Source organism: Thermobia domestica, chromosome 5 (genome assembly GCF_964235325.1).
Source record: "Thermobia domestica chromosome 5, izTheDome1.hap1.1, whole genome shotgun sequence".
Lineage (NCBI taxonomy): Eukaryota > Metazoa > Arthropoda > Insecta > Zygentoma > Lepismatidae > Thermobia > Thermobia domestica.
The window spans coordinates 152,855,379-152,874,578 of record NC_137458.1 but is presented as its reverse complement, the minus strand read 5'-3'; the positions used below and the strand labels follow the sequence as shown (position 1 = coordinate 152,874,578).

The following is a 19,200-nucleotide window of genomic DNA, read 5'->3' as shown; positions in this document are numbered from 1 at the left end:
ATATTTAAAATTCCTCAATACACCTATTTCATGGACAGTTAAGAAAACAAACAGTTAAGACAAGTATTGACTAGTTTTTACGTATATTTATCTTGCTCAGTCTGCTCAAAATATCAAATGTATACCTTACAATTAGATTTAAGTTTGGTTTAAAAGGGACAAGTTTTGCCGATAGATGGCACTACAGTCTTCGTATCTCTCCCATGTATTTCTTACCTTTCACGAAAATTCACGATTTCTCTTACAAATTTCAACCTAGAGATTTCAAATTTTTAGAAAAAGAATTTTATAATCTATCGAAGGCAACAATCCGTCCCGATTTTTTATTTAGAATTTTCTTCATTGTTGAAATGGCTTCATTGTTGGAATGGTTATCTAAATCTTTAACAATGGATCTTTTTCAACAATAAAGAAAATTCTAAATAAAAAATCGACACAGATTGTTCCCTTTGATAGGTTATGAAGTTCCTTTTCTAAAAATTTGAAGTCTCTAGTTTGAAATTTGTAAGAGAAATTATAAATTTTAGTGAAAAGTAAAAAAATACATGGGAGAGATACGAAGATTGTAGTGACATCTATCAGCAAAACTTGTCCCTTTACACTAACCTTAATAATTATTTAGTAAATCACAATATGAGTACCGAGAATAAACTATGAATTTTGGTGCCCCTCATCTAGATTTGAAATTTCGGATTCATACATAGAATCAGGCTGAAAGATAAATATTTGAGATCTGGAAATCGAAACATGTGATAGTACCAAGATCGTAGCCGTTTGTACCTAGGTAATGCGAGCGGAAGGCACTTGCACTAATTCCGCATGTATTTTGGGGAACACGAGAAACTAAAAACAGATAAATATTCTTTTTCAGGGGCAAGTCGCACTTTAACATGACTTTTCATGAGTGTTGTGTTCAAATACGAAAACTGTAATGGCGACTTGTTTGAAATAAATGCCTTTTCTTTTTTAGCAATAAAGTTAGTTACTTTCACATTGAATAAAAATTAGCAAAGCACATTTCACTGATTAGAGTGCTGGTTCTTATGGAAGCTTTCACAGTGAACCGAAGATTTCCTCATGTGGGTATCGGATTGCCACAATTCACCTTGCTGAAAGACGTGGTTTATCAGGAGGTTGGCCAAGATTCTTTTGGATTTAGCCTGTAGACTGCTTCTGGTCTCAATTATTTCCATATAACAAGACTAACCATATATAAAGCTGGTTCGAAATTATTTAAAATATCACTACTATTGACCGCGGGATAATCGCGATTTAAATATTCGTAAATCAGAAGAGATGTGAAAGTTAAGCGTTAAAATAAATCCGATAATTCCTAATACAACCTAATGATAGCAATAAAACTCCTTATGTAACATTTTCAAAGCAAAGATCTTCTTGAAGAGGGTTAACGGCAACATAGAATATTATAAATCCAATTATCATAAGTAATATCTTTGACAGCCCCGCATTTCACATCACCATCGCCCTTCATCCTGACAAGCGGGCAGTTTACTTACCCACAATCACTTTTCAGGCGTTCCAGTGACATCAATATCTCAGTTTGGGTTTGGGATCATGTTTCGGTGAACCTTGACTATCACCATTAGCAGCTATTAGAGAATCAGAACTTATTTCTGTATTAGATAATGTGGGTAACTATAGCTTTTCGTCTATAGAAGACGGAGAGCGTGCCTTCGGTGCCCGTGGTCATGGGTTCAATTTCCGGAGAGGCACTCAACAATTTCGATGTTGACCCAGCATCGTGAGGACAATTGGGGAGTTATCTTAAGTAAGAGGTAGCGGACTCCAGTCTAGAAAGCCGGCATTGGGGACTTCGGGTGTCGATGCGTTGACTACACATCCCCACTTTCAACATAAGCCCGCTGGTAGGAACCAAAGGACAGTCGTGCCAAGAATTTAGTTCGTTTTAATTATCATAAATGCGTTCTTTATTATTAAATTTTATCCAATATTTTCTTTTCAATTAGTTTGCGAAACTCAGAGCTAGCTACTTGTTTTCTTTTTAGTTCATGTTCATAGTTAGCACAACTAATCACTAAGGAAAAACAATCTTTTCAATAAAATTCGCCTCGCGTCTTTCGTAGCTCTAAGTTTAGTTATTTTTTTTTTTTTTTTTTTTTTTTTTTTTTTTTTTTAAAGTTGAAGGGCGGTTTATCATTTTCTCCTCGCTTTCCCTATTTTTTTTTCTAGTTTTACCTATGTTTCTTTGCACGGACATTGCGCCTATACGCATGTGCTTAGTGTGTTCGTTTACAAAAACGGGCCATTTTCCTGCCACTATAAAAAGTAAGAGTGCACTGTATCAGAGAAATATTAATTGACGTTTGTAAGTGAATATGTCTGTGACGAAGTCAAAATTACTCAGTTTTTGCATCGTGCACAGTTTCCTCATCCTCATTAATCTCTTCACCCCCGTTTCCTGAATTCCAGTTCTAGTATTCTTTCTTGATGGGGGACTGATGTCTCATGTAGGCTTATTAACTATAACATCAGCAATAAAGAAAGTACGGTTTAAGTTGCACTAATTTTAAAACATTACGTTAATTAAATAATAATAATACGGAGCGAGCTCAGGCTACTTGTTAGGATTCTTGCTTCGCAATTGGATAGTACCGGGTTCGAATTCGGAGACCAGCCATCCTGACTGAGGATTTTCCAGAGTTGTTCCTCAGTTATACTGGGCAAATGTTAGGTTAGTACCTTGATCTAAGACTCTGGAGACCTTCCTTCCATTCGTTTTCCAATGTTTTCATCTGTTGATTACTACAGCGTAAAGTGGCCTCTGAGGATTATCTGGTAGCTTATAGTAAATAAACAATAACGACGTAATATATCTTCACGAAACGTGTGGGTTAATGTAACTACAGCCTTACAGTCCCAATAGATAGCTAAAGTCTTAATATCAATTTCCTGACTTTTCAAAACTATTTTCATATTGTTTCAGCTTTCAATTTTCTCATGTATGTTCCCACCGAGAATTGAACCTGAGATCACATGAACAAATGCGAATATGTTAAATATTTTTGAACACTTTAATATACAAAACACAAAACACTTCAATGATACTATTCATGGGTATGTTTTGGTTACGTCCTGCAATGTATGATTAAAGAAACCTGGAGGGTGAAGAAAAAATAACAGAAATCTCTTTTATATTTACTCCTTCAACAAACTCCCGACCTCAGAAGGGCAAGCCATAAGTTAGGTAATAAAGTCATACAACGAACACAACCATATCGCTCTCCTGAAATTCTCGTGTGTATGTTTAAAAATCTACTGTTGTTCCACGCCAACCAGTCTATATTTTTTGTTGTATATACCTTCGAAGTGAAAGATATTCATTATCACATTTGTTGATGGTTGGACTCTAGTGAGTCAGAAACTACTATTAATAAAGAGTTTGTTTTGTCTAGTATTCCTGTGATTAGAAGGGCCTTATCTAAAAGATATTTCATTTGTATATGAGAAAAGAAGAAAGTTTATTTTCTAAGAATAAAATAAATATTTTCAATGTGAAGCTAACATTAAGTTTCGAAGAGGAGCTAAACAGAATAATTTGTTACCATTTACATCAGTTTTCAGACAGTTCACTATACTCTGAAATGGGAAGAAGTCAAACTTCGAAACATTTTATTAAAGAGACTTGGACAGAAAGTGTAACATGTAAATATTGCAAGGTTAAAATAAAATAAAGAACAAAGGTAGCACAAACGTGTTATGGAAACATTTAAAAGCACAGCAACCTACTATATCAGTGAATCCGAAAAAAGCTTTAACGAATTTTAAATATTCAATTTTATCATCAAAACTTCAGATGTAGGTTTGGATACGAATCAAGATCTGAGATTCGAATTTCGGATCCAGATCCGAGATCCGGATCTCACTGGATCCGGGATATTCGGATCCGAAAATTTTTGGCCATCCCTAGTACACTATTAACTGATTCCGTCTATTAATCACTAGTCCTGCGTCTCTACTTTTAATTAATTCACTAATCGCAATTCTAAAGTGAAATTAAAATATACTGGGAATACAGTATTCCCTTGTTTCACACCGTTAAAAATTACAAAAGAATCGACAGTTTTCTTCTTATATGCACCTTACCAAATCACCTACCTTATAATTTTCTTTTCCAAATTCTATCTAGGCAATACGTAGCCTCCCTCAGAACCATTCCAGGTAGCGTAACAGAATCATTCTTCTTAAAATTAATGAATTACCAGTAAACAGTAAGAATATTTCTACTTTTTTCTAATACCTAGTTAATGTTAAATGCAACTTTTTCTTATTCCTACCGTAAAAAGATTAAAAAATATTTATTACGCCATACGACATGCAAACACGTATGCCACGTAATTACTAGCCATATTTCCTTTAAGACACATAATTAATTGGCGACAGAAAGGAAAACTTACCAAGAGTTTCACTTTCCCTGCCTTAAAATCCACAATGGTACTGTCCCTATCAAATTGGTCAATGCCACCATGGAGAGACATGCACAAGTAGGAAGCCTTCATTAAGTCTTTAAGCAAACTATCAGCGTTTTCTTGCTTATCCACAAAAACTATTGCACTTCCTTGATCCTGGTAATGTCCTAAAATTTCCAACAACTTTAGAAATTTCTGGTCTTCATCAATTATCACAACATGCTGTTCTACTTCTTTACAGACTACACTCCTTCCTCCTACTTGCACTTCAATTGGCTTCGTTAAGATACGCCTAGCAAGTGCCTCCATCTGGCGAGGAAATGTTGCACTAAACATAACAGTTTGCCGATCGGGACGGACGTTATCTACTATTCGCATGACCTGAAAAAAAAAGTCGCGGAATGAGACGTTTAAAGTGAAATTATCTACAAACAAGAGATCGAAAATATGTTTCAAAACTTTTCATAATAGGGGAAGATGGGGTAACAGAAGACACTCGGAGTAATAAGAGACAAAAGTAATTTAGAATGTTAACAGTTTTCAAGTCACTTTTCTGATTCTTTGTGTACATATACTTTGCTACTGGGCAACACAATAGAAAATTATTTTATTTCTTCCCAATGTACAGGAAAACTGCGAAAAAATATTTTTTTTTAAATTTCAGTTGTAGTCTCTTATTACCCTGTATGGGATAATAAAGAGACGCTACCCAAATTTCTTTCATGCTACGCCTAGTTATTAAATGGGGTTACAAGGGATATGCCTAAGGTGTATTCTATTGCCCTACCTTTTCACATGTTTTTATTCTGACTACTTTTCTCTCAATTGCCATGTGAAAATTAAGGTTAGTGAAAGTCGTACTTGAAAGTTGAATGCTTTTAACTACAAACTACTCAAATTACAGTCTTTCATAATTTGTGAAGTTTTTCGCTCATTCTGAACATTTTGAAATAACAAACTTACACGTTGTACTTATATAAACCTTCTTTTATTAAAAAGGCAGAGCGTACATCGTAAAACAACTCTTTAGGCTACAGTGACTTCTTACACAGTAGGCTATACAAAATTAAATAGGCTATACCAAAATGAAAAATAGCCTGCATGAATACTTTTAACAATAATGGAATGAAACTTTAAGCCCTTAAAACAGAAAACAGGCATAGACAGGCATAGGCCAAAACTTTTTAAAAGAAACATTCTCTCTTTTTAACAGAATACAGCCTCTTAATATTTACAAGTTCTGTTCTTTTAGCAATGAACGGATCATTTCCTAATAAAATTACAGGCCACTTTATTCACTTCTTGAATATCATCATGAGGAGGCCAGTGGAATTTTAATCTTGAGTTAGTGAACCTGGAAAGACCAAACGACTGTCTCTTATTACCCCGACAAAACAAAAAATGGGGTAATAAGAGACACGCATTTTCTGGTAAGCTCATTTGTCAGAGAAAAACTGGAATAATTCCACTTTGAAGTATCACCAATGCTGTACAAATTTTTAGAAATATTTATAACTAAGTTGTAAAAAATAATTCCTCACGAAAAAGACTGACTTTAGGTACTTAAAGTTTTTAGTAAACACTTTTTGCAAGGCAGAAAAGAAGGTAAAGAAACTGCCTAAAAGCAATGAAATTTTTTAATCTTGTACACAGAAAGATACAGTAAGCTGTGGAATTATTTTCGGTTTTCTGATGAAAAACCACACTACCAGCCATTTTGTCTCTTATTACCCATCTTCCGCTACATACTAAAATATTAAAACGTTTAGAGAAATATACTACAGTAAACATATAAATGAGTGCAGAAATCTTGTCTCATGCGCACTTCAAATTGAGTTAGGTTGGAGTACCTACAGTAACTCAAGCAGTAAACTTTAATAACCTTACAGGAGAAACCTGTCACAGGAATGAATATTATTATAAACTTTCATAAATCGTGCACAATAGTGCTTAGAAAAAGATGGAAAACAGCAATGGTTTTAAAAAGATAAGTTTTTGTTGTATGGTTAAACCGTATTTCTCTATAGGTCATGACTTGCACCATTCTGTAATTTATGCATAAAAAAAATCTTAACTCAACATGGTTAATACCGAAACTGAATGAATGAGACAAAACTACGTTAAAATTTAGTTTACAACAGTAAGCACAGATAGATATGAAACTAGGTTATTTAAAAAAAAAAAAAAAAAAATCGTGCTCATACACGATTGATGTATTACAGAATAGAGATTTTCCAATATGACACCCAACTAATTTTTAAATATAATATAGAAGAACATATATGATATGTTTCTACACTCAAAGGACTTAACAACTTATGAGGAACGGCAATGTTAGAAACTGCAGTATTGTAATTATAAACCCAATAATATTTATTTCTAAACAAATAATATCTTCAAGAGGAAAGGGGAAACAATAGTCTCACTTCTTACATACTGGTCGACTCGTAAAAGATGAAAGGACATCCATCAAAATCTTAATCACATAATGTTTATTATCAAACGATTTGGCACTTACTACTGTTAAGTTAGGATTTAAAATTATATGATGTGTTGTAACTAAAACCAGACATATCTTTTATGTATATTAAATGTCTCTAAATAAAGTTAATTAATTTGTTTAATAAGACATTCGCATAAACAAACCATGAAGTCATTAATAGAGTATAATTTATTCTGCTATCACAATCATTACGAATAATTTTCCGTACATTATCTTTTTCTTCTATTACTGCACAGTTCACAAAGAGCTTACTGCCAAATTTGTCACGAATTAAGTACATTGCATAGCGGATATACACAATACAATGATATCATTGTAAAACTTGTTATGTTCCAAATGAAATCTTGAATGTTATCAATATAATTGATTATTTAATCATTATTGAAAGTAGCAGGCAGAATGCAAATAACATGAAATATAAACTTCAATTTTACTAAGGGTATGCGTAGAGCTTTAAGGCAAACGAGACAAGCCACAATATGATCGGTAGTGTGACACCAGTACATTAAAGGAAAGAGTAGGTAAAGAGAGAGGATGCAACGGAGGGTGGTCTTCGCTGACGGTCCTAAATTAAATGATATAATATTATCAAGATATTCATGAACATACGTATACACGACATAGAATAATTGTAAATCTGAATTACCTGCGGTTCGAAGCCCATATCAAACATTCTATCTGCTTCATCCAGAACTACATACGTAACTCGTTTCAGATTTGTAACTCGACCTGAAAAATAAGAATACAAATAACAACACAATGAATCATGATACATAAACTACAGTTATGTTACTTGGATTTCTGGTAATATACGTATACACGGGCTCCCAGACTGACAGTATAAAAGATCACAGGGACAACTCACCACCTATTCATGTTTGTCCGCTTCGAAGCATATTCATGCTGAATCTCGTGCATATTCCACAGTTGTTACCATCGCTGCAAGCAGTCCTGGAATGCTTCTTGTGGAAATACGCGTAGCTCTCTCTCGTGTTATCCTGGATGGTGTCTAATAGTTCCGCTATTAAATTGGATTTCAGTATAACAGGAAAAAGCCATACGGAGACAGATCAGACAAATAGGAGAATGGTGTACAACAGAGATGCTTTTGGCTAAAAAGTCGGACATCATTTCTAACGTGTGACAAAGAGTTGTCACGATGCAAATACCACTGTCCAAATGACCACTTGTCCGACCATTTTCATGGCCTAAATTGCACAACTATTACAGCACAGTTATGTATACCTCATTATGTGGAACAAATTCGTGATGCATGATATCGAACATGTTAAAAATACGATCAGTAGCACTTTCACTCTACATCGGTCTTGTCTAGCCCTCTTTGGGTCTCGGGGATACAGGTGACTTCCACTGAATAACATTACCTTGGTTTCGGAACTCATGAATCATCCTCTGTAATGATACTAGCCAGGAATGTCTGATCATTGGTGGTTATTTCCCTCAATTTCCCTGCTGATGGTTGTACGAGTGTTCGAGTGTTCTGGTCCTGTGTAAGAATCCTTCGCAAGAATATAGCCAATACACGCTACATTCCTACGTCCTTGTGTAAGATTTGATGGCATAAGCCTCTAGAATTTCACCGTCAGTTAACAATCGTATCTCAAGTATATCGCCTTGTGCAAGTTTCTCTTCATTCCGACTAACACACGGGCGGACATTCTTTATTGTTCCAGCTTAGAAATGTGCAAACTACTAAAAGGTTGTTGCGCGACTCGCTCATGCATCATCGAATACTACTTGCCACATTTCGTATGTCTCTATACGCGGTTTTCCAATTTTAAAATACAGATTCATTGTTCTTTTCGGACACCGATTTCACAACCCGATACGGATCTGACAACACACCGTAGACAATCACGTCTCACTCACCTAGGCTCAGGTGAGCGATTACGCTGCGACGTCATAACATGTTGCCACCTGCGATGAGGATTCAGAGATACAATTAATACTTTTTGGAAAAAAAAAATCTGAGAATTAAATGAACAGAACATGTATATGGACGGACATGTTTAATAAATAAAAACAAGACCCTTAAAATAAACCAAAAGAAACGAAGGTTGTATCATTCATAAGTTATATCATGTTATAAAGTCCCATCTTCAGCAATTTGTGTATGTGTTTATTTGTTCTTCTGTTAGCAATGGGCTGTGTATATTTCTATTCATATATGTACCATATACTGATGCTAGTCAATAAGGTCAGAATCAACACCTACCAGCTTTGACAGCCATCGGAATCAGGATTCACTATCAGAATTCGGGATACTTGATGGATTCGTAGCTCAGTGTTATGTCCAAAATTCACCTAAAATGTTGCCACATCATAAAGATTTTGTTGGTTGACTCGGCTCAAGGAGGATACTATTATACAGTATTTCCACTTTATTTTGACCTGTACACAGTTTTTATGGTTCTTCGGCATCACTTACACGGTTTACTACAGGAGACGCCAGAACTTTAAAAATGAGGTAAAACGAAAACTGCAGAAAATGATGGATGATTTATTATTTTTATCCTGAAAAGCAAGCATTATGTTTTGAAGACAATGTTGAAATGTCGTTCTCTACTTCGATGGGTGGAATAGATTCTGAAGGTCCAAATTTTTGTACCATTTTTGCACACATATTGCGTGGTAAATTAACGGTGGTGCGTTCATTGTTCCCTTTCAGTTCACGAATTGTTCGTCTGGCATACCTGAGATTTGAGGTAACCCCATAGAAAATAATTCAGGGGAAAGATCACATGATCTGAGGGACCAGTTCACATCACTATTTCTCGACAGAATATGGACGGAGAACCTTTTGAGCAATAAATCAATAGTCTGGTAAGCTGTGTATAAAAGTCGTTCGAGGTTGACCGGGATTTTCGTACGTAAATAATCAATGAATAGTCGGATTACGATGAAATTTGCGGGTGATGTAATGTATTCCTTCTCGAGTAACTAGCGCCCGGCATGATGTACTTGGCGCAGGCGCAGCAGTTGCAGCGAATATGGTGGCAAGCAGTTTGTCTGTGGCTGTGGAGCAGCGGTGTGTAATCAAATTTCTTGTGAAGGAGAAAGTTAAACCAGCGAGATTTTCAGAAGATTGCAAGCACAGTATAGTGAACAAACGATGTCACGGACAAGAGTGTAGGCATCCATTAGGGGCCATGACATCTTCCAATTGTATACATAGTTACTGACGCGAGCCTTCGAAGGTGGCGATAACTCGCGTGTATGGCTCTATTAGGCGTCAGGACATCTATTTGTGTCCGTCTACATCGTTACTGATGCGAGCATCCGAAAGCGGCGATAACTTGGAGGCAGTGCTACGGTAGGCGCCAGGGCATCTTCAATTTTTATACACAGTTAATGATGCGAACTTTCAAAGGTGACGATAACTCGAGGGTTGGGTTCTTGGTCTTCAGATAAATTACTAAGTAGCATGCGCTTTAATTCAGAACATATCTTTGATTGAAATACACATGTTATAAAGTGGGAGAGAAATGTGGCAAAATAAATAAATAAATAAATAAATAAATAAATAAAAATAAAAAGAAATAATTTTAAAAAACTATTTTCTTGAGTTAAAAATAAGTCTTTTCTGAAACAAGCATTATAAACATCAATTCAGACAATGGGAAGTATTATCTCAAATTACTTACCTAGTAACGTTTTCAATCAATTTTTCTTTCAATATTTCGAGGTAACACTCGAATATTCATCCTAAGAGTACATAATGTAATCAAGGCTATAAGAGGTGTGGACCCAGGTATCCCGTCTCTCTCTCTCTCTCTTTTTTTTTTCTTTTTTTTAAAATTAATATGATCCCCATATTACTCTTTCGTTGAGTTGAGATGATTTTGAGTTTCAGCAGCGAGGCTATATGAGACGGGAAATACTCATTAATGTGGAATCCGAACCACATGAGCTAGCGCCGGGAATAGACCTCGGGTATCCCAAGCCATTACTCTTCCATGTCTCAACAGAGATACTTTAAGAATATTGCGTAAATTTCATCCGTACTTATGGTCACCTGCCTTTCTCAATATGTTGCTCTTTGTACATATGTTCTAAGTGCAATAATTTTTCTATTAATGCCTTATTTTATTTATGTTTTACGTTTTTCCGTTCGATGAATTCTTTTCTATCAGAAAGTAGTCTACAGGATATCAGAATATAGTACTTGTATGTTCTGATAAAGTGGAATTCATCGCATGGAAAACCTAAACCACAAATAAAAATGTATTAGTAAAAAGGTTAGTGCAATATCCTTACAGGATATGTACATATGTTAAGTATATACTAAAATAACACGAGCAACCTGAACATAGGGAAAGGTAAATCACCGTATGTATCAGAATGGTAGTCCGAGTGTTACACTTGAAATATGGGAGAAAAAATGACAGAGAAACATCACTAGGGAGTAATCTGAAATATTACAATGTGTTCCATACGCTTGACAAGTAATTATTGAAAATTACACCCACTTACCACTGTTTGCTGCCAACATATCAATCATTCGACCTGGAGTACATACTATAATTTCTGCACCTCGTTTCAGTTCTGCTATTTGTTCAGATATACCTGTGCCTCCGTAAACACAGACTGCTCTTAGTCCCAAGGATTTCGTAAACTTTTTGCACTCTTTTCCTATCTGCATACACAATTCTCTTGTAGGAGTCATAATTATAGCTACAAAGAGAAAAGAAGTATCGAATAACTTCATGAATTTCAAAGACTGAATAGAATCTTCTTTTACAAAAAGCTACGTACATGTAAACTGATCCGAACTTAGTGTGTGTTTTTTTTTCTAAGGAAGGTCTCAAACGGAAAGAAAAGCACCTCACTACAACAGAAAGTATAATACAGTACACAAACATCCTTACAAATACACTCAACTGAAGAAGTTACTTTCAAGAAAAATAAATATCTTCAATTAGTTATCATTGACAAATACTTGAATATAGTGATGACAAAAATCTTGGTTAAGATACCGTTTCCAGATGATGCAAAAGCAAGATATACTTTGGGTCATACTTAGAGAGCTCTTTTGCCAAGAATTCTGAAAACCCTCTAAACCTTCCCTTACTAGTTTTCGCGACACGTGGTGGAGATTTATGATCCCTTCTGGCTAAAAAACAATGTTGCCTCAATTCCTTTTCTTCTTTCCTTTTTCCTAGTTGATTTTTTTTTTTTTTTTTTAATTTTACTTGTTGTTAACTGAAAATAGGAAGGAAAGCTTTCTCCTTATTTTGCCGGACTTGAACTACACAAGTGGATCAGAGGTGCGGCAACACTGAGAGCAGATATACCAGACAGCTTACATGCTCTCGAGGACTAACCAAGGGTTGTGGGGGTTGAAAAGAAGCAGTGGTTGGGGAAGGAGCCCTTTAAGGCTGTCCCGATGTATATCTATACTTTGCTCTTATCAACTGAGCAACCAGGACCACGAGTAGTTTCTGTCTGTTTGGCATTTTATTTTTCCAACCCCTGTAGGAAACCACTGTTGGAAATTTCATAATGTTTTGTTATCCTCCTTCTTTTGTGCGTCGATTCAAGCGCCATCTGTGAAGGCACTGTTTTCAATTCTGGGTCAAATCACTGCCCCTTTCTCTGGAGAATTCGAATGTGAAATAAGAAATGGGGGTTCCCATTTGAAATTTTAAACTTACTCCCGTACCCCCGAACGGGGTGTGGATAGGAGGTATTGTTTGGTATCATTGGATAGCTTTTTTAAAGCTATTTAACACGTGTTTTTGTTTGTTTTGCTGATCTGTATACTTCGCGAGATACTGGACCGTTCCGGGACTTTTTCCGCACTATATATATATATATATAAGACGACTGATGATTTAGATACACTGTGTGAGTCACTACAAAAAGTAACAATGCATAATACATTAAATAGTGATAGTAATCTTTAGTACCATCATCGCCTATTTTTTCATGTTTTAATTCGACTGCAATGAAGAATTTAATTTTCAAATCCTTCATGTGAATCATTACCAAATTACAATGAACTATTGGCACGCAGTAATATATAATAATACTGCAGTCCTGTACTTATATTTCTAAACGTGATTTTACAATTATGATGTAAACAATTTGAAGAGAAATCTTATCAATAAACTTAAAAGATACTCATCTGACTCCTGTAAATTATTATAGATTGCATAAAAAAAACTATACTAAACATCGAATTTTCGCTAACTGCTGTCAGAATTGTTACAATTTACCCTTGGAGCGCTCGCGTGCAGTGACGTCAGACGAACACTTCCGTGGCGGCATGCTTACTGCCTTGCGTTTTCAGTAGTTATTGTAATAATTACTGGTAATTCAATCAAAAGCACAAGTACATTTCAACTATACAAGCTTGAAACCTTTAACTAGCGCATTGGGATTAGATGTATATTTTACTAAGCAGACGGTGTAAATGACTCCCATGTGAGCTTCCGAGAGTAAGGAAAGGTATTCAGTGGGGATAGGAAAATAATTATTTACGCTAATATACAAAATCGTGATTGTACAAGTTTGATATATATATATATATATATAGGTGTATCATAATTCAGCACAGAGCTCTTAGATTTCTATTTCCAGATTATGTGAATATAAATATGAAATGTTTGTACATTACTCAGCAAATTTAAATTACTGTGAATGCCTATAAATGCTTAATAGGTCCTCAATCAGTAAAATGACACGCATTCCATCGAAATTCTAGTTCTGGCTATACCTTTCCCCCAAGAACTCTGTATCTACCAAAGTAAGTGTTTTCTATCGTAGTTGTATAATCTGTGGTGTATCTAAACATAACAGAGATTCAAACTAGTTTTAATGATAAAGCAAAAGCAGGAATTTTTGGTTAAAAAGTAGGATCATTATTATACATCCTCTCTACATACACGTAGAGGACACTGAGACTGGAACATCTGCACAAATAGCATAGGACGATTACGGGGTTCACCAGAGCCATCTGGTATCGTACTTTTGGGTAATAAGTTATGTGTGCGGGTCCTTGGTAGTCACTCCAGTAGAAAAAGTTCGTCAGTGAACGTCACATCGCGTGTGTAGAGGGATATAATGGGCAGGGCTTGAAAAATCCACTCGCCTGCTCGCCAGTGGCGAGCACTTTTTTACATTTGGCGAATATAAACAATGTGTCTGCAAAATAGTCTGGCTAGTAGATATTTTGACTGCTTAATACTTGCAAGCAAGATTTTTCAAGCCCTGATAATGGGGAACACGACTTCAAAAGAGGGCTACTCGTAGGAGCGCGTCTAGTAGGTGCATCTGTGTCCAAAACTGCAACTCTTTGTGACGACTCACGAGCTATGGTATCAAGAGTGACGTATGAATATTAACAGGAAGAACGAACCACATCCAGGAAGAGGAGCTGCAGGAGGAAAACGGAAGGGACGTCAGAACATTGACTAGGATTGTTGCACGAAAACGGAAACCCAACGCGTCGGACATCACCGCAGAAGTGAATACACACCTCACATAACCTCTGTGTACGAAAACAGTCCGTCGATACCTGCATAAGACCAACATCCATCGCAGAGTTGCTACATCGAAGCCTTTCATCAGTAGAACAAATGCCGAAAAGCGGATTCAGTGGTGCCAGAAGCATAAAACCTGGACATTGGATGACCTAAAACGTGTCATATTCTCGGATGAATCCAGCTACAGTTTACCAAACAACAGGTAGAGTGTTCGTCTGGAGAAGACTCTGATGCATACAAGGCATCACTCTTGGCTATTTTTTGACGTAATCACTATGAACCTTCACACATTTCTAATAGCGTGGCACAAGTTTCCGTATACCCTCTGTAAAAATCTACCGCCTGAGAGTGCAGCCAGTCCAGAACTCATGTCTTGAGTACATTTCTTGGCTTTAGGAGAACCATAGTGCTGCCATTGGATTGACTGTTGCTCTGACTCCCCAGTGATATCCAGGTTTCATCCCCAATCACTATGTGAGGAAAGAAGTCATTCCCATCCTCCTTCTAGTGGGCCAAAACAGCATATTTTTTGGCTCTTTGTGAACGTCTACCAGCATTTTTGGTATCCACCTCGCACGTAGTTTGTGATAACCCAGTCTGTCAGTCACAATTCAATGCACTCTTTTCGCAGACACTTCTGGAAATTCTTTGAAGTGTTCAGTTACTGTGAACCAGTAATTGGATCGTATTTTCTCGTTGACACGGTCCACCAGATCGTCCGTCTGAAAACTAGGCCTTCTGCTACGCTTATCGTCATGAACATTTGGACGTCCTTCCCGAAACTCTCTGCACTATTGCTTGATCTTCCTTTCACTCTTTACTGTTAGTCTGTAAATGGCACACAATTCCTGATGGATGTCAGGTTTTGATGAATGGCTCTCAAAAATCGTATGACATATCTTACTTCACGTTTGGCGGGATTTTGTATTACGGAAGCTATTTCACCTGCTACTCGCATGTACGCAACTCCACTCGGATGATCCTATCTCTGTTGCAAGCACAGATTGTGTAATTGCAAGCACAGAATATGAAGGCATGTTCAATTTTATCAGTGTTGCCAAGCCCATGTAATTATTATTATTATTTTAAACATGAGCCTCGTATTTCACTCTTGATATCAACTTGGAAGTTTTGTTTGAATAAGTTCTTACTGTGAGCACATGTGTTAGTCTTTCACCTATTGAAAAAGCATTGTGAAAGTGTTGCAGTGGGCAAAATGCCGCCAAAAAAATAGCTTTTGGGAACGTACGTCGTGATTCTTTCCTATGCAAACTACAGTACTTATATATCATATAGTACAACAGTGTTGGAACAATGGCTTTGTGGTAGGACAGGCCACTTTTAAACGTTGTGCAGAGCAGTATTCTCTACAACTGATATCACCAATGTAATTGCATCCAAAGAGGGCGTCAGTGAAACTCACAAGACCTGTCCTAAAGATCAGGATATGCTGCCATGCGATAGCCCATTACTACATCTTGTTATAGCCAAACGATTACATGCGATCCGATCAACACCGAATCGTTCAATCTATGACAAATTGAGCCTGCAAATTGTCCGCAAAACCAGCGTGCACGACATATCGCAGACTGAAAGATCACGCTGCTGATCGTTGGAAATTGTTGTGCTTATTTCTCTCTTCCTTCTGCTGGTGTAAGTACTCTCCGCAGCGTCTCCTGGAGTCGTTCACGTGTCCTTCCATTAAGAGTGATTTATTGACAGAAAACTCTCCTTCGACTATTGCATTTACATGGAGATACGAAATCCAATTTTTAGTATCTTCCATAAATGTTTGTATTCTTCAGTGCCAGCAAGAAACTTACTGTAAGTAAAGTCAAGTCCTACTTCATTGTATCTATGGAAGACTTCTTTAAAGTTCTCCTATGTGTAGATTGCAGAGAAGTGTATTCTGTCCTAGTTTTCAACAAGCACATCACCTACAATATTAGAACTACGAAACTCATATAGAACAAGAGGAAACCTCTTTTGACTTACATGAGGTAGATGCTGAATTACCTGAGGATCTAACCAAGACAGACCTTTAAATGCTTTGTATTTTAATTGATTTCTTTGCTGAAGTTTAGAATCACATGGGATAGGATGCAACAGTCACCTAAAACTTTGGATTTCTGTTGTTCTTTAAGCTCTGTTCCTACTGTCACAGAAAACGCCTAGCAGCAAATACAACATCGACATTTTTGCTCACAATACGATTTTCTGCTTTAGTTACATCAACACTTATAGCCTTGTATCTGTACATTTCAACAGTTCTTGTTTCACATATCGAATCACGAAATTTCGTTGAAGTTTTCCTACAGCATCAAAGACTAAGTATCAATAAAGCATTTGTACCATTTTAAATGAACTTACTACTTCACGATATTTTAAAATGTTTTCGTTGAATCTGAGAAGGTTGCAGTTTTTTTTTTTTTTTTTTTAATCAATCACGAACTTAATAAACTAAGAACTTTTTACTTATTCATGATACCTGATTAATTTGAAGGCACACTGAAATCTCAAGTTCTCTTTACGGAACTTTACCACAATAAGGAAGTTAATATTAATCTATATAAGATGCAAATTCACTATAATCCTTACAGTAATTAAAATTTGTGTAAGACTTATACTTACATATAGGTCCATCCGTATCCTCTAAAGGAGGTTGATCTAAAATGTGCCGGAACATAGGTAACAAAAATGCCAATGTTTTACCGCTACCTGTCTTGGCAATACCAATCAAGTCTCGACCTGTAAAGACACATAACAAATTTAGCACATTATTCACTGACTGGTGGTAAGTATTGGTCTTCAAGTTTTACACTTCTATTGAATTTGGTTTTACATTACTATCTGTAAATACATACTATTATGTCAGGAAGTAGAACAAAATAAGGGGTACGAAAATTCCAATAAACCCTGACTTATAATTTAATGCCAATCAGTTTAGCAATGTGTTTGCTGGTCCTCTGCATAGACTGCTGCTCACTCGAAATTCGCTTTTTCTACATGTATGATAATGAAATACGAAAGTCCACTGAAACTTCGAATTCGGGTTTTTCATCACTACAAGACCGTCCTCGCTACAATATAAAAAGTACAGGTCCAATACTAAATATTTACTTGATATACTCCTAAATGACAAAAATTAAATTTCTTTACTGTCAATATTTCAAAATCTTGCGGATTTCATCATCTGAATCACTGAGGACACGCGATTTACAATTGAATTCTTCTTTACTCTTGAAGAATGAACACTTGATCACTATTATGAGTATTGCAGAAACTGTATTTTCCGTTTCTATACTGACATTTACGAATTAAGTATGTAATTAGCATTTGATAAACTTTCCTGCATCGTTTTCTTCGCATACTAAACATTTCTAGAGGCTCACTGATTATTTTAAAAGGTTGCTACTCTCTTATACAGACTGCATTCAGTTCATTATAATATTTTATATTTTTACCTGCTATACACCGCTGTGTATGATGCATCCTATCGCATACATGTTCGTTTCCTACCAACCAAAATCGTCTCTGTGGCAACCGGCAGTTAATGACAAGCTGTCACCCTGCAGTTACGTCATAGACACGAGAGACTATCTCAGCCAGAGTGACAACGCGGGAAGTGAGCTAGACGTGAGGTACATGTATTGCACTCGCGCTTAGGTAGATGTAGGAAAATGTTCGAAGAAACTTCTCTGAAATTATTATAAGCATTTTAAAAACATATTTCGTGCATTCTATTTCTAATTGCATAATCCAATACCTACACAACATATTATTACATCAGCTACTTTACCTGTTAATTTATAATATCAAGCATCATCCAAGCTAACCTCCCATCAGCAACGCACAGAAGTTAATGATGTAAGTATTATCTATCGAATTTCAAAGCCATCAATTTAGTTTTATGTTCAATGCTGATGATTATATACAAAATATTAGAAGTACTCAGTAACTCCCGTTATCTTTTAAAATTTCTTTTATTGATTTACATGTGGAAGTACTTTTCTCTTTTATCTGTAATGGACAATGATATTAATTACTGTATTTTACTGGTTTCTTCTTCAAGTCTCGTTAAATGTACTTTGCTCCGAAGAAAAGAAGAAATCTTACACATATACATTAATGGGCTAAAAGTCAAAGATTGCGCAGGCAGTTAACACCCTTAAAGATGGTTGTCGCTGTCAAGCACTGTAAAACCTATTTCTTACAGGTTCAAATGTCTCTCAAAGCATAGGTGATATGTATTGTCCTTTTACCATTCATTTCATTACGAGGTCGTGCTGGGAAGTCCTTAGCTTTGCCCCCTTCCGATATTTATAATGTTTGTTTTTATTTGAAAGCTACATGTGTCTATGTGTTTGTGACGAAATATTAAAACATTGGTATTAAGGAAAGTTATTTATTTATTTATTCATTGTTTTTTTAGGTGAGTGCTTGAGATGGCAGGGCAGCCCAACAAGTTCAACGATGTTGAGAGTCGAGCGGTGATGAAGTTCCTCTTCCTCCAGGGGAAATCTGCAAAGACGATCCATGGTGAGATGCAACAAACATTGGGGGTCCATGCACCTTGTTATGCCACAGTGAAGAACTGGATTGTGAAATTTAAGACAAGCCATTTTGGCACTGAAGATGACCCCTACCCTGGGAGACCATCCATAGTGATTGTGCCAGAAATCATTGAAAAGGTTCATGAAATGATTCTCACAGACAGACGAATTTCTGCTAAAAGTACAGC

At 36.1% G+C, this 19,200-nt stretch overlaps 1 protein-coding gene across 1 annotated transcript in view; it reads right to left on the bottom strand.

The window, feature by feature from the left end:
• Positions 1-19,200, bottom strand: part of Prp5 (pre-mRNA processing factor 5) — a 121,857-nt gene that overhangs the window by 38,897 nt on the left and 63,760 nt on the right. The window contains exons 10-13 of the mRNA XM_081759222.1: positions 17,091-17,207; positions 11,446-11,646; positions 7,598-7,680; positions 4,437-4,829 (exon numbers count right to left, since the gene is read on the bottom strand). Coding sequence (XP_081615348.1) covers positions 4,437-4,829; positions 7,598-7,680; positions 11,446-11,646; positions 17,091-17,207 — 794 coding nt within the window. The remainder of the gene's footprint in view (positions 1-4,436; positions 4,830-7,597; positions 7,681-11,445; positions 11,647-17,090; positions 17,208-19,200) is intronic.